General features: G+C 70.8%; 1 protein-coding gene across 1 annotated transcript in view; it reads right to left on the bottom strand.

Annotated features, from left to right (window-relative positions):
- Window positions 1-13,175, bottom strand: part of LOC131565073 (SCO-spondin-like) — a 35,326-nt gene that overhangs the window by 21,368 nt on the left and 783 nt on the right. The window contains 24 exon segments of the mRNA XM_058815746.1: window positions 633-726; window positions 903-1,052; window positions 1,528-1,637; window positions 1,703-1,830; window positions 2,485-2,684; window positions 3,406-3,540; window positions 4,379-4,635; window positions 4,718-4,812; window positions 4,888-5,068; window positions 5,696-5,942; window positions 6,494-6,677; window positions 6,778-6,999; window positions 7,279-7,451; window positions 7,713-7,833; window positions 7,990-8,128; window positions 8,688-8,928; window positions 9,005-9,455; window positions 10,077-10,193; window positions 10,278-10,363; window positions 10,477-10,635; window positions 10,812-10,914; window positions 11,859-12,205; window positions 12,608-12,690; window positions 12,760-12,948. Coding sequence (XP_058671729.1) covers window positions 633-726; window positions 903-1,052; window positions 1,528-1,637; window positions 1,703-1,830; window positions 2,485-2,684; window positions 3,406-3,540; window positions 4,379-4,635; window positions 4,718-4,812; window positions 4,888-5,068; window positions 5,696-5,942; window positions 6,494-6,677; window positions 6,778-6,999; window positions 7,279-7,451; window positions 7,713-7,833; window positions 7,990-8,128; window positions 8,688-8,928; window positions 9,005-9,455; window positions 10,077-10,193; window positions 10,278-10,363; window positions 10,477-10,635; window positions 10,812-10,914; window positions 11,859-12,205; window positions 12,608-12,690; window positions 12,760-12,948 — 4,212 coding nt within the window.

Here is a 13,175-nt window from a genome sequence, read left to right as displayed (position 1 = left end):
TCCCCAGTGTCTCCCAGTACCCCCCAGTATCCCCAGTGTCCCCCAGTGTCCCCAGTGTCCCCAGTATCCCCAGTATCCCCAGTGTCCCCAGTGTCCCCAGTACCCCCCAGTGTCCCCAGTGTCCCCAGTGTCCCCAGTACCCCCCAGTGTCCCCAGTGTCCCCAGTGTCCCCAGTATCCCCAGTATCCCCAGTGTCCCCAGTATCCCCAGTGTCCCCATTGTCCCCAGTACCCCCCAGTGTCCCCCAGTGTCTCCCAGTGTCCCCAGTGTCCCAGTGTCCCCAGTGTCCCCCAGTGTCCCCAGTACCCCCAGTATCCCCAGTATCCCCAGTGTCCCCCAGTGTCCCCAGTATCCCCAGTATCCCCAGTGTCCCCAGTGTCCCAGTGTCCCCAGTGTCCCCCAGTGTCCCCAGTACCCCCAGTATCCCCAGTATCCCCAGTGTCCCCCAGTGTCCCCAGTATCCCCAGTGTCCCCAGTGTCCCCAGTGTCCCAGTGTCCCCAGTGTCCCCCAGTGTCCCCAGTACCCCCAGTGTCCCCCAGTGTCCCCCAGTGTCCCCAGTATCCCCAGTGTCCCCAGTGTCCCCAGTGTCCCCCAGTGTCCCCCAGTGTCCCCAGTGTCCCCAGTGCCTCACCAGTTGCTGCAGCCCTGTGTCACGCTGGCCCCGGCCGGGAAGGCAAAGCCGTCCCAGAAGCAGGGGCAGTCGGGGGGCTCCACGCACTGCCCGTCTGCGGGGGTGGGGGGCACACAGGGCTGGCACCGCGACCCCCAGAGCCCCCCAGCCCCCCCAAACCCCTTCCGTCCCGCAGAGCCCCCTCCCAGCCGCCCCCAGCCCTTCCCAGCCCCCAAACCGTTTCCGTCCCCTCCCCTCCCAGCCCCCCGCCCCACTCTGCGCCCCCCTCACCGTGCAGGAGCCGCCCGGGGGGGCAGAAGCAGCCCTCGAGGCAGCCCAGGGCCCCGCAGAGCTCGGGGGGCTCCCGGCCGAGGTCGCGGCAGGTGGGGGGGCAGGGGGGCCCGCAGGGGCTGTACTCCTGCCCCCCCTCGCACTGCAGGGCTGCGCACGTCGGGGGGTCAGGGGGGCTGGGACCCCCCGCTCCGCAGCCTGAGACCCCCCCTCAGTCCCACAGCCCCTCGGGGGGCACAGCCCGGACCCTTCCTCCCGCTCCACAACCCCACGGGGGGCTCCTGTACGCCCCTCACGCCATGGCCCCCCCGCCCCACAGCCCCTAGGGGGGCTCCTGCACCCCCAGACCCATTGTCCGGCCCCCAACCCAGGCACATCCCAGCGGGGGCTCAGCCCGGACCTCCCCGTGTCCCCGGGCTCTCCCCGTGTCCCCCTGTGCTCTCCCGAGCGCCCCCAGACTCACGGCACAGCCCCGGCTCCACCAGCACAGGGGCGGGACGGGACCCCCCCGTAACCCCCGGCCCCCCGTGCCCCCTGGCACCCCTCGTGTCCCACAGCCCCCCGGACCCCCGCGTACCCCCGGCACCCCCCGGCAGCCCCGGTGCCCCCGGTGCCCCGCACTCACGGCACAGCCCCTGGCTCCGCCAGCGCAGGGCTCTCCCCCGCCGGCCGCACTCCTCGGCGTAGGCGGCCAGGGCCGTGCACAGGCACTCGCAGTCCCCGCCGCTGTCACACCTGCGGCAGGAGCCGTGGGACGGGGCCCGGGACCCCCCTGGCCCCCCCGAGCCCCCCAGACTCACCCGCAGGCGTCGAACAGGCACCACTCGTAGAAGCGCTGCGGCGGCACCAGCTCGTGGCACGGCGCGAACAGCGGGTGCCGCAGGACCCCGCAGCGCCCCCGCGCCCAGGCCGAGCGCTGGGGGTTCTCCTGGGGGCACCCCCGTGTCAGACCCCCGTGTGTCCCCAGCCGGGCCCCCTGGCTCCGTGCACCCCCTTTGTCCCGGTTCAGGCGGGGCTCGGCGCACCCGGGGTGCCGGGGATGGGAATTCCGGGGGATTCCAGCCCGGACTGAGGCACGGCCTCATCCTCATCCTCATCCTCATCCTCATCCTCATCCTCATCCTCATCCTCATCCTCATCCTCCTCCCGTCCGGGATTTCACCGGCCTGGGCCATCCCAGCCCCATGGCCTTTTGTACCCCACAATGTCCCCCTGCCAGCTCTTGGGTCCTCCAGGGTCCCCCTGCCAGCTCCCCGTGTCCTCCTGCCAGCTTCTGTGTCACCCTGTCTATCCCCAGTGTCCCCCTGCCAATGCTCCCTGTGTCCCCCTGCCAGCTCTTGTGTCCTCCAGGGTCCCTCTGCCAGCTCCCCGTGTCCCCCTGCCAGCTTCTGTGTCACCCTTTCCATCTCCAGTGTCCCCCTGCCAGTGCTCCCTGCGTCCCCCTGTGTCTCCCCGTGTCGCCTGGTGTCCCCATCCAGTTCCCCTGTACCCCTGTCAAATCAATCCCCCACGTCTCTCCGTGTCACTGCTCTCCCCCGCCGTCCCCTGTCCCCCCTGTCCCCCATGTCCCCCATCCCCGTACCTCGCAGGGGTGCGGGCGGTGGCCGTCGGCCTCGGGGCAGAGCGGGCTGAGGCGCCAGGAGTCCCCGAAGATGCCGGGGGTGGCCTCCAGGGCCCCGTCGCGGCTCCCGAAGTCGTTCTCGGCGTCGCCGTCGAAGTTCCCGCAGAGCCCGGCCAGGCGGCCGCGCAGCCGCGGGGACACGCGCACGTACACGCGGGTCCCTGCGGGCACCCAGGGGGCACATCGGGGCCCGGGACCCCCCCGGGACCCCCCGGGACCCCCCGGGACCCTCCCGTGGTGCCGCGGGCACTGCGGACCCCGTGTGGCACCAGGGACCCCGCGAGGTGACACCCCCGTGGTGGCACCAGGGACCCCGCCATGGTGACACTGCCTTGGCGACAGCAGCGCCAGGGATACCCCATGGACCCCCGGCACTGGGGACCCCCACCCGTGTCCCCACGGCCACCCCCAGGGAATGCCCAGGGACCCCCGTGTCCCCCGTGTCCCCCCGTGTCCCCCGTGTCCCCCGTGTCCCCCGGGTCTCACCTCCGTCCCAGAGCACGGCCAGCCCCGTGTCCTCTCGTGTCCCCCGTGTCCCCCGTGTCCCCCGTGTCCCCCCGTGTCCCCCGGGTCTCACCTCCGTCCCAGAGCACGGCCAGCCCCGTGTCCTCTCGTGTCCCTCCGTGTCCCCCCGTGTCCCCCCGTGTCCCCCGTGTCCCCCGTGTCCCCCGGGTCTCACCTCCGTCCCAGAGCACGGCCAGCCCCGTGTCCTCTCGTGTCCCCCGTGTCCCCCGTGTCCCCCCGTGTCCCCCGGGTCTCACCTCCGTCCCAGAGCACGGCCAGCCCCGTGTCCTCTCGTGTCCCTCCGTGTCCCCCCGTGTCCCCCGTGTCCCCCCGTGTCCCCCGTGTCCCCCGTGTCCCCCCGTGTCCCCCGGGTCTCACCTCCGTCCCAGAGCACGGCCAGCCCCAGGCGCGTCAGGAGCAGCAGGAAGAGCCCCGCGCGCTGCAGCGCCAGCCCCGAGCCCCCGAACACCTTGGGGGGTCGCACGGCCACCCCGTTCACTGTCACCTCTCGCCCTGCCGGGGTGGCACCGAGGGTCACCCCCCCGTGTGTCCCCCCGTGTCCCCTCATGCTCCACCCCCCAAATCCCACCGTGCCGCGACGGGGCTGGGCTGTCACTGTGGTCACCCCGCCACTTCCCCGTGTCCCTCCGTGTCCCCCCATGGTCCCTCATGACCTTCCGTGCGTCCCCGTGTCCCCTCGGGTCCCCACCCCCTGCAGCCCCCACCCCACCGCGACCGAGCCAGGATGTCACCGTGGGTGACACCCGCAGGTCCCTGCGTGTCCTCTCCCTGTCCCCCTTGTCCCCCGTGTCCCTCACCCCGCAGCATGTGCATCAGGTGTTCCCAGTGTCCCCCGTGTCCCAGTGTCCCCGTGTCCCTCACCCCGCAGCATGTGCACCACGGTGTCCCCATGTCCCCCATGTCCCCCGTGTCCCCATGTCCCCTCGGTGTCCCCCGTGTCCCTCACCCCGCAGCATGTGCACCACGGTGTCCCCCATGTCCCCCATGTCCCCCATGTCCCCCGTGTCCCCATGTCCCCCGTGTCCCCCGTGTCCCCGTGTCCCCGTGTCCCCTCACTCCGCAGCATGTGCACCACGGTGTCCCCATGTCCCCCATGTCCCCCGTGTCCCCCATGTCCCCCATGTCCCCCATGTCCCCCGTGTCCCCATGTCCCCCGTGTCCCCCGTGTCCCCGTGTCCCCATGTCCCCCATGTCCCCCATGTCCCCCATGTCCCCCGTGTCCCCATGTCCTCCATGTCCCCCATGTTCCCCATGTCCCCCGTGTCCCCCATGTCCCCCGTGTCCCCATGTCCCCCATGTCCCCGTGTCCCCGTGTCCCCGTGTCCCTCACCCCGCAGCATGTGCACCACGGTGTTGCCCATGGCCACCATCACGGACTTGGTGCAGGTGACGCCGCTGGCGCCGCAGGGGACGTTCTCGGCGGTGACAGCGAACAGCCCGGTGGCCTCGCGGGCCAGCAGGTACTCGCAGTCCCCCGCGAAGGTGAAGGCGCGGCCGTCGAAGGTGACATAGTGCGGGTCCCCCGTGGCCACGCAGGTCCCCGCGCACTCCCGGCGCCCGCAGTGCCACCGCTGGCCCCGGCACACGCTGCGGGGACAGGCTCGGTGCCACCGCGGGGCTGGCGGGGGCCCGGGGTGTCCCGGGGGTCTGGGGGTGCCGGGGGTCCCACCAGGTGTTGCAGTCGCGGGCGATGGTGGCGTTGGGCGGGTACGGCCGCCCGCCGTGGTGACAGGGACACTGCTCCGGCGACACGCAGCGCCCGTCCTGCCGACAGAGCAGAGCGCGGTCAGGGGGCTCGGGGGGGTCCCGCCGCCCCCCGTCCCCCCGGGTGTCACCCACCAGGAACAGCGCCCCGGGGGGACACACGCAGCCGTCGGCGGGGCCGCCGCAGGTGCCGGAGGGCTCGGCGGGGTCGCAGCGGCGCAGGCAGGAGCCGGGAGCGTGCAGCAGCCCCGGGGGACAGCGCGGGGCCGGGGGACACGGGCCGGGGGCGCAGCGCCACGACCCCCCTGCGCACACGCTGCGGGGCGGGAGGGACCCCGTCCGTATGAGACCTCTCGGTGGGATCCCCCTGCCCCAAATTCCAGAACCCAGATCCCACCGAATTCCCTCCCTCCCGGGGTCTCCGTCCCCATCTCCAGCTCCCTCCGACCATCCGAACCCCCAAATCCCACCGATCCCCCCCGCTGGGGTTCCCACCCTCACCCCCAGCTTCCTCCCACCCTCCGAGCCCCCCTCATCGGGGTCCCCCAAGCCCCGGCCCCCACATTCCGCTGAGCCCCCCATGCCGCGGTCCCCGTGTCCCCATCCCCACCCCTCATCCCTCCACAACAATGGGGGTCCCTGCACCCCCATCCTCATCTCCCAGCACCCAAATCCCACAGGCGCCCTGCACTCCCCTCCCCCAGGACCCCACATCCCACCGAGACCCCCTACCCAGGCCCCTCATTGTGCCATGTCCCCGTCGCTGTCCCCACGGTGGGACACGGGACAAAAGCCCCCCCGTCCCGCGGGTGTCACACCGGGCTGGAGGGGTTTTCATCACGTGTCACCGTCACCGCCACACTCTGGCCGGGGATCCCCGTGCTGTGGGTGACCCTCCGGCTCCCCGAACCCCCCGGGACCCCCAGGTTCCCGCGGGACGCACCAGGCCTGGCAGCCGCGGCGGATGCGGGCGCCGGGCGGGTACAGGCGGGCACCGCGGGGGCACGGGCAGGCGGCGGGGGGCACACACTGCCCGCCCTGTGCCAGCAGCAGCCCCGGGGGACAGCGACAGCCGGGGACACAGAGGGTGTCCGGGGGGGGACAGTCACTGCCGCCGGGGGGCTCTGGGCAGGAGCGGCCGCAGGGACCCCCACAGTCCCGGTACTGCTGCCCCCCGGGACACGGCTCGTCTGGGGGGACCGGGGGGTCACTGAGGGGGCAGATATCACCTCATCTCATCCCCTCCCATCCCATTCCCATTCTCCATCCCAATACCAAACCCATCCCATCCCATCGATCCCATTCCCATTCCCATCCCATCGATCCCATTCCCATTCCCCATCCCGATACCAAACCCATCCCGTCCCATCCCATTATCCCATCCCATCCCCTCCCATCCCTTCCCATTCCCCTTCCCATTCCCATCCCCATCCCCATCCCCATCCCCATCCCCATTCCCATTCCCATTCCCATCCCATCGATACCATTCCCATTCCCCATCCCGATACAAAACCCATCCCGTCCCACCCCATTATCCCATCCCATCCCATCCCATGCCATCCCATGGATCCCATCCCATCCCATCCCACCCCATTATCCCATCCCATCCCACCCCATTATCCCATCCCATCCCATCCCATCCCATCCCATCCCATTATCCCATTATCCCATTATCCCATTATCCCATTATCCCATTATCCCATTATCCCACTATCCCATTATCCCATGGATCCCATCGCACCGCAGAGGCTCTGGTTCCTCCACTCCAGCTCGGTTCCCTCCCGGGCGCATTCCCGGCCGTAGGCGCCCAGCGCAGGGCACAGGCACCGCTCCTGCTCCCGTTCCCGTTCCCGGTCCCGGCAGGAGCACACGTCCCAGCGGCACAGCTCCAGGAACGGCTCCGGGTCCACGGCGCGGTGACACGGCTGTGCCGGAGGGGACATGGTCACAGCTGTCACGGCTGTACCCGAGGGGACACTGTCACACCGCGTCCCCCGTCCCCGCTGCCCCCGCGCCGGGGCTCACCTGGAAGGCCGGTCCCAGGAGCACGGCGCAGGCGGCCTCGGCGCGCTCCCGGCTCCCGGGGAAGCCGTCGCAGGGGTCGGCAATGCCGGGGCCCAGCGCCGGGCACGCTCCGGCCGCCCGGAAGGCGTTGGCGAAGGCGGCGACTCCCGGCTCCACGTCCCCCTCCGGCGTCGTGAACTCGTCGCGCTGGTCCCCGTTGAAGGTCCCGCAGAGCCCCCGCACCTGCCGGGAGCAGGCAGAGCTCGGCACAGCTCCATCCCAGCGGCTCCATCCCAGAGCCCGGGACAGCCCGGCACAGCCCCATCCCAGAGCCCGGCACAGCCCCATCCCAGCGGCTCCATCCCAGAGCCCGGCACAGCCCCGGCACAGCCCCATCCCAGGGCAGATCCCGGCACAGCCCCATCCAGCGGCTCCGTCCCAGAGCCCGGCACAGCCCGGCACAGCCCCATCCAGCGGCTCCGTCCCCCTGGCCCACCCGCGTCTCCCGGCGGTCCCGCTCACCGTGCCGGCCATGGCGGGCTGCAGGGTGATGAAGGTGTCGGGGGTGCCCAGGCCCCAGAGCAGGTGCCCGTCGGGCAGCTGCAGGTGCAGGAAGGCCGAGGACGCGCGGCGGATGCTCAGTCCGGCACCGGAGAAGGGCAGCGTCACCTCCCGCCCGGCCACTGTCACCTCCCCTGCGGGCGACAGCAGTGGCGGTGGCACCAGTGATGGGAACATCAGGGACAGGGACCGGAGTGGCTCCTGCTGCCACGGAGACTTGGGGAGAGGCACTGGAATGTCACCCACTGCCATGGGGACAGGGCGGTGGGCACGGGGATGAGACCACTGCCAGAGGGACATTGGGGACGGGCACTGGGACGGCTGCCACAACACCATCAGGGCGTGGGGACAATGCCAGTCCCGGTCCGGGTCCCTGTCCTGTCCAGGTGTGTCACCTGTGCCGTGGAGCCGCGCCGTGGTGCGGCTGGTGGTGACGGTGAGGCTGCGGGGACAGCCCGGGTGGCTGTCACACGGCTCGTGCTCGGCTGTGATCAGCAGCCGCCCCGACACGAAGTCCTGGGGACAGAGACACGGTGACAACTCCGCCACCACGGCCATCACCACGGCCACCTGCCCCCATCACCCCCACGGACACTGCAGCCACCACGGCCACCACCAGAGCTCCGCCCCGTCACCCCTGGGCCAGCCCCGATGTCCCCCGTGTCCCCTCACCTCCACCAGGGTGTGCGCGCACGTGGCCGGCAGGGAGAAGCGGCGGCGGTCGAAGGTGACAAAGTGACGTCCCCCCAGCACGGCGCACTCGGCCGGGCACCGCTGCTGCTCACAGTGCCAGCGGCCACCCTCGCACGTGCTGGGGACACCGGGGACACCGGGGACACCGGTCAGGGAGGTGAGGGAGCTGAGGGAAGGGGGGACACTGCGGGGGACCCCGCGGTAACGCAGGGACACCGAGGGGGACTCCAGGCTGGGGGGGACACCTGGAGCGGACCCCATGATGTGGGACACGTGGCAGGGGACACTGGAGGACATCACAGGGGCCCTGGGATGAAGGAGGACACTCTACAGGGACCTCGGGGTGAGGGGACACCATAGAGGACACCAGGATGGGGGGGACACGTGGCAGGGAGCAGTAGAGGACATCACAGGGAACCTGGGATAAAGGGGGACACTCTACAGCGACCCGGGGGTGAGGGGACACCATGGAGGACACCAGGATGGGGGGGACACTCCAAAGGGGACCCTGGGATAAAGGGGGACATTCTACAGGGACCCGGGGGTGAGGGGACACCGCGGGGCACTCCAGGCTGGGGGGGACACTCCAAAGGGGACCCTGGGGCTGCCCATCAGCGGAGTCGCCCCGGTGGGTGCCCCCAGCCCGGAGCCGCCGCTGTCCCCGCGGTGCCACCCACCATCGGTTGCAGCGCTGGCGGACGCTCTGGCCGGGCTCGTAGCGCTGCCGCCGGTGGTGGCAGGGGCAGGCGGCCGGGGGGACGCAGCGCGGGCCGTCCCGGGCCAGCCCCGGGCCGCACTCGCAGCCGCCGTGGCAGTGGCGCCGGCAGGGGCCCGGCTCGGCGCCGCCCGCGGTGACACAGGTGACAGGGCACAGCGACACGCAGTCCGAGAAGCGCTGCCCGGCCCCGCAGCGGCGCTCTGGGGACAGGCGACACCGCGGTGGCACCGGGGCACGGCGGGGAGGGGGCGGCGGGGGGACAGCCCCGGTTCCTACCGCAGAGGCCGGGGCGGCGCCAGGGGACGTGGAGCTGGCGGCGGGAGCACTCCCGGGAGTAGGCGGCGAACGTGGCACAGGCGGCGGCGGGAGCGGGACCGGGGGGACCGGGGGGTGACAGGGGATCAGGGGGTGACAGGGGACCGGGGGGTGACAGGGGACCGGGGGGTGACAGGGGATCGGGGGGTGACAGGGGATCAGGGGGTGACAGGGGACCGGGGGGTGACAGGGGATCAGGGGGTGACAGGGGATCAGGGGGTGACAGGGGACCGGGGGGTGACAGGGGATCAGGGGGTGACAGGGGACCGGGGGGTGACAGGGGATCAGGGGACGGCAGGGGACCGGGGGGTGACAGGGGACCGGGGGGTGACAGGGGACCGGGGGGTGACAGGGGGTCCCCATCCCCACACAGCAGTGCCACACACGCTGCATAGAACCCGCTGGGATCCACCTGGGGGGGAGCAGCAGTGAGGATCCTCAAAGACCCCCTAGAAGACCCCAGAAGACCCCAGAACAGCCCAGAAGACCCCAGAACATCTCGGAACATCCCAGAACAACAGAGAACAACCCAGAACATCCCAGAAGATTCCAGAAGACCCCAGAACATCCCAGAACAACAGAGAACAGCTCAGAACAACCCAGAACATCCCAGAAGACCCCAGAACATCCCAGAACATCCCAGAACATCCCAGAAGACCCCAGGACATCCCAAGACAGCCCAGAAGACCCCAGAACATCCCAGGACCTCCCTCGGGATGAACCCCCTGGAGTTTCCCAGACCTCCCAGCACCTCCCAGAATCCCCAGGACCCCCCAGGACTCCTGACCCCGTTGCCCCCCTGGGATCCTGCAGAACCCCACGGGAAGTTCCCAAACTCCCCAGGACTCTCTGGAATCCCCTGGGACCCTCCCAAACCCCCCAAAAGCCCCCAGGACATCCCAGAAGAACTCTGGGATCCCCCAGAACTCCCCGGAGCCCCCCGGTACTTCCCGTGACCTCATGGATCCCCCAGGACATTCCAGAGCCCCCCGGACCCCCCCGGCCCCCCCCAAGCCCCCCTGGCACCGCTGACCTCGCCGTGGCACTGCCGGAAGGGCTGGGCCAGCAGCCGCCCGCACGTGGCCACCGCCGCTGCCACCTGCCCCGGGCCACACCTGGGGCCACCCTCGGGCGCGTCCCTGCACGGGGGCTGAGCCGGGGGTCCCTCAGCGCGGGGGCGACCCCCGGGGACCCCCAGAGGGCACGGGTGTCACCCTGGCCCCCCCTCGGGTACCTCTGTGCCGGCCACCGGCACCTTCCAGGCGTTGGCAAAGGTGGCGGCAATGGCAGCGATGTCCCCATCGGGGAGCAGGAAGTCATCTGGGGGGGACACAGGCAGGGTGGGGACACGTGGGGTGTCACCCAGGCAGGGTGGGGACACGTGGGGTGTCACCCAGGCGGGGTGGGGGTGGCACTGGGCGTGTGGGACTCACCTGCGGGGTCGTCGGTGTAGGTGCCACAGAGCCCCCAGGTGCCACCGCGCAGCTCGGGCTCCACCGTCACTGTCACGCCCAGGTGTCCGTCCCAGGCCACCCGCACTCCCAGGCTGCTGGCCACAGCCACCCAGTCACCCGGCCAGGTGACACCGAGCCCTGTGCAAGGGGATGGGGACAGGATGGGACAGGATTGGGTGGGATGGGGACAGGATGGGGACAGAGATTCTGGTGGCAGCTGGTTGATCACCGTATCCTGGTGCTTCCAGATGGCACTGGGGGCTCATCCCCACCCTGCCCCGGCCTGGTGGCCTTGGGGACCTTGGGGACCTCACCTTTGTGCAGGTAGGGGCGCCCCTCTGGCACTGCTGCCCCGTTCACCGACACATTCCGTCCCTGGGCCACCACCGTGTCTGTCCCGAAGGTCATGTGCAGCTCCTGTGGCAGGGGCGTGGCACTGGGACACTCAGGTGTGACAGGGACAGTGGGGATGGGGATGGGACACTCACGTGTGCCATGGCCACCAGGGATGGACCCATGGCTGTGCCATCCCAAACCCCATCCGAGGTCCCAAACTCATCCCAGTGCCAAATCCCATCCCAGTGCCAAATCCCATCCCAGTGCCAAATCCCATCCCAGCCCCAAAGCCCATCCCAGCCCCAAATCCCATCCCAGCCCCAAAGCCCATCCCAGCCCCAAAGCCCATCCCAGCCCCAAATCCCATCCCAGCCCCAAAGCCCATCCCAGCCCCAAAGCCCCTCCCAGCCCCAAAGCCCATCCCAGCCCCAAAGCCCATCCCAGCCCCAAAGCCCATCCCAGCCCCAAAGCCCATTCCAGCTCCCAGCCCCAAAGCCCATTCCAGCTCCCATCCCTGCTGCCAGTCCCCATCCCAGTCCCCACCCCAGTTCTCACCCCAGTGCCCATCCCAGTCCCCCCCCCCATCACACATCTCAGCTCCCAGTCCCATTCCCCCTCTGGGGACAGGAGCAGTGACCCAGGTGACCCATCCTGTCCCCCTTTCCAGTGTCTGTGTGTCTGATGGTGACATCCCAGGCTCTGTCCCCCATCCCTGTCCCCACCATCCTTCCCAGCCCCATTCCAGGCTGGCAGTGACTCTGAGTGCCCCCTCCCCGTGCCCCTGGTACCTGTGTGTGTCCCAGGCCAATGGTGATATCCCAGGTGCTGTCCCCCATCCCTGTCCCCACCATCCATCCCAGCCCTGTTCCCCGCTGGCAGTGACTCTGAGTGTCCCCTGTACCCGTGGGTGTCCCAGCCCGATGGTGACGTCCCCGGGGCTGTCCCCCATCCCTGTCCTCACCATCCATGCCAGTCCCATTCCAGGCTGGCAGTGACTCTGAGTGCCCTCCCCGTGCCCTCTGTACCCGTGGCTGTCCCAGGCCGATGGTGACGTCCCAGGTGCCGTCGGTGGCGCTGGCCAGGCTGTACCGGCAGTTCCCGGTGACGCCGAAGTGCCGCCCGTCGAAGGTGCGGAATCGGGAGCCGGCCCAGGCCTGGCACGCGGCCGGGGGGCTGCGGTGGCGCGGGGAGCCCCCGTCCCCGCCCAGGGGCAGGCGGGTGCAGGGCAGGCAGGGCCCGCCGGTGTCCCCGCGCTGCCAGCTGTGTCCCCAGGGCTGCTGGCAGCACTCGGCGCGGCTCATGGCGCTGCCGTTGTGGCTGGCACCGTCCTGGCACTGCCACGCGCTGAAACAGCGGCCCAGGGAGCCGGGGCCTGCGGGGTGGGGACAGTGGGTGGCACCGAGGGGCACGGGGGATGGCATGGACCCCAGCACCCCTCCCAGCACCCAGAGGGAATGGCACAGAGAGGGAATCGCAGCGGGAATGATGCGGTGGGAATGACGCTCATCCCAACTCCCATCCGGGCTCCCAGTTCCCATCCCAACACCAGTCCCTGGTCCCAGTTCCCATCCCAAATCCCATCCCAGCTCCCAGTTCCCATCCTAGCACCAGTCCCAGCTCCCAGTTCCCAAATTCCAGCTCCCAGTTCCCATCTCAGCATCCAGTTCCCATCCTGGTTCCCAGTTCCCATCCCAGCACCAGTCCCAGCTCCCAGCGGGAGTGACACGGCAGGGATGTCCCCGGGTGCCACCCCCGTGTCCCCCCCATCACTGACCCTCGGTGCAGCGGGCGCCGCTCCAGCCGGGACAGCAGCCGCGCTCCGTGCGGTTCCGCGCCACCGGCCGCACCTCCGGGGGGCTGCGGGGACAGCCCGGTGTGACGCAGCGTCCCGCGGTGTCGCCCGGTGCCCCACCCCCCCCGGCTCACCGGTAGATGTGGCAGAGGGCGGGCTCGGTGTCCCCGTCGGGGCTCCCGCGCTCCCGGCGCGTGCGGTCCCGGTCCAGGCGCCACCCGGCCAGGCTGTACTGGTACAAACTGGGACACGGCACCGCGGCCTCGCGCCGCGGCCTCACCTCCTCCTGCTCCGTCACCAGCACCGTCCGCTCGCACCAGCGCCTGCGGGCAGCCGCGGGATCCGCCGGGATCCGCCCGGGATCCACCCGGGATCCGCCGGGACCCGCCCGGGATCCCCCCGGGATCCGCCGGGACACGCCCGGGACCCGCCCGGGACCCGCCGGGACCCGCCCGGGACCAACCAGCGCCCAGCACAATCCCAGCCCCCGCCCAGCTCCCATCTGGCCCTCCCCGTCCATCCCACTCCGGACACACATCCCAGCTCCCAG

This window comes from Ammospiza caudacuta, chromosome 1 (genome assembly GCF_027887145.1).
Source record: "Ammospiza caudacuta isolate bAmmCau1 chromosome 1, bAmmCau1.pri, whole genome shotgun sequence".
In the NCBI taxonomy this organism is placed as follows: Eukaryota; Metazoa; Chordata; class Aves; order Passeriformes; family Passerellidae; genus Ammospiza; species Ammospiza caudacuta.
This window is presented reverse-complemented; position numbering and strand designations above follow the sequence as displayed.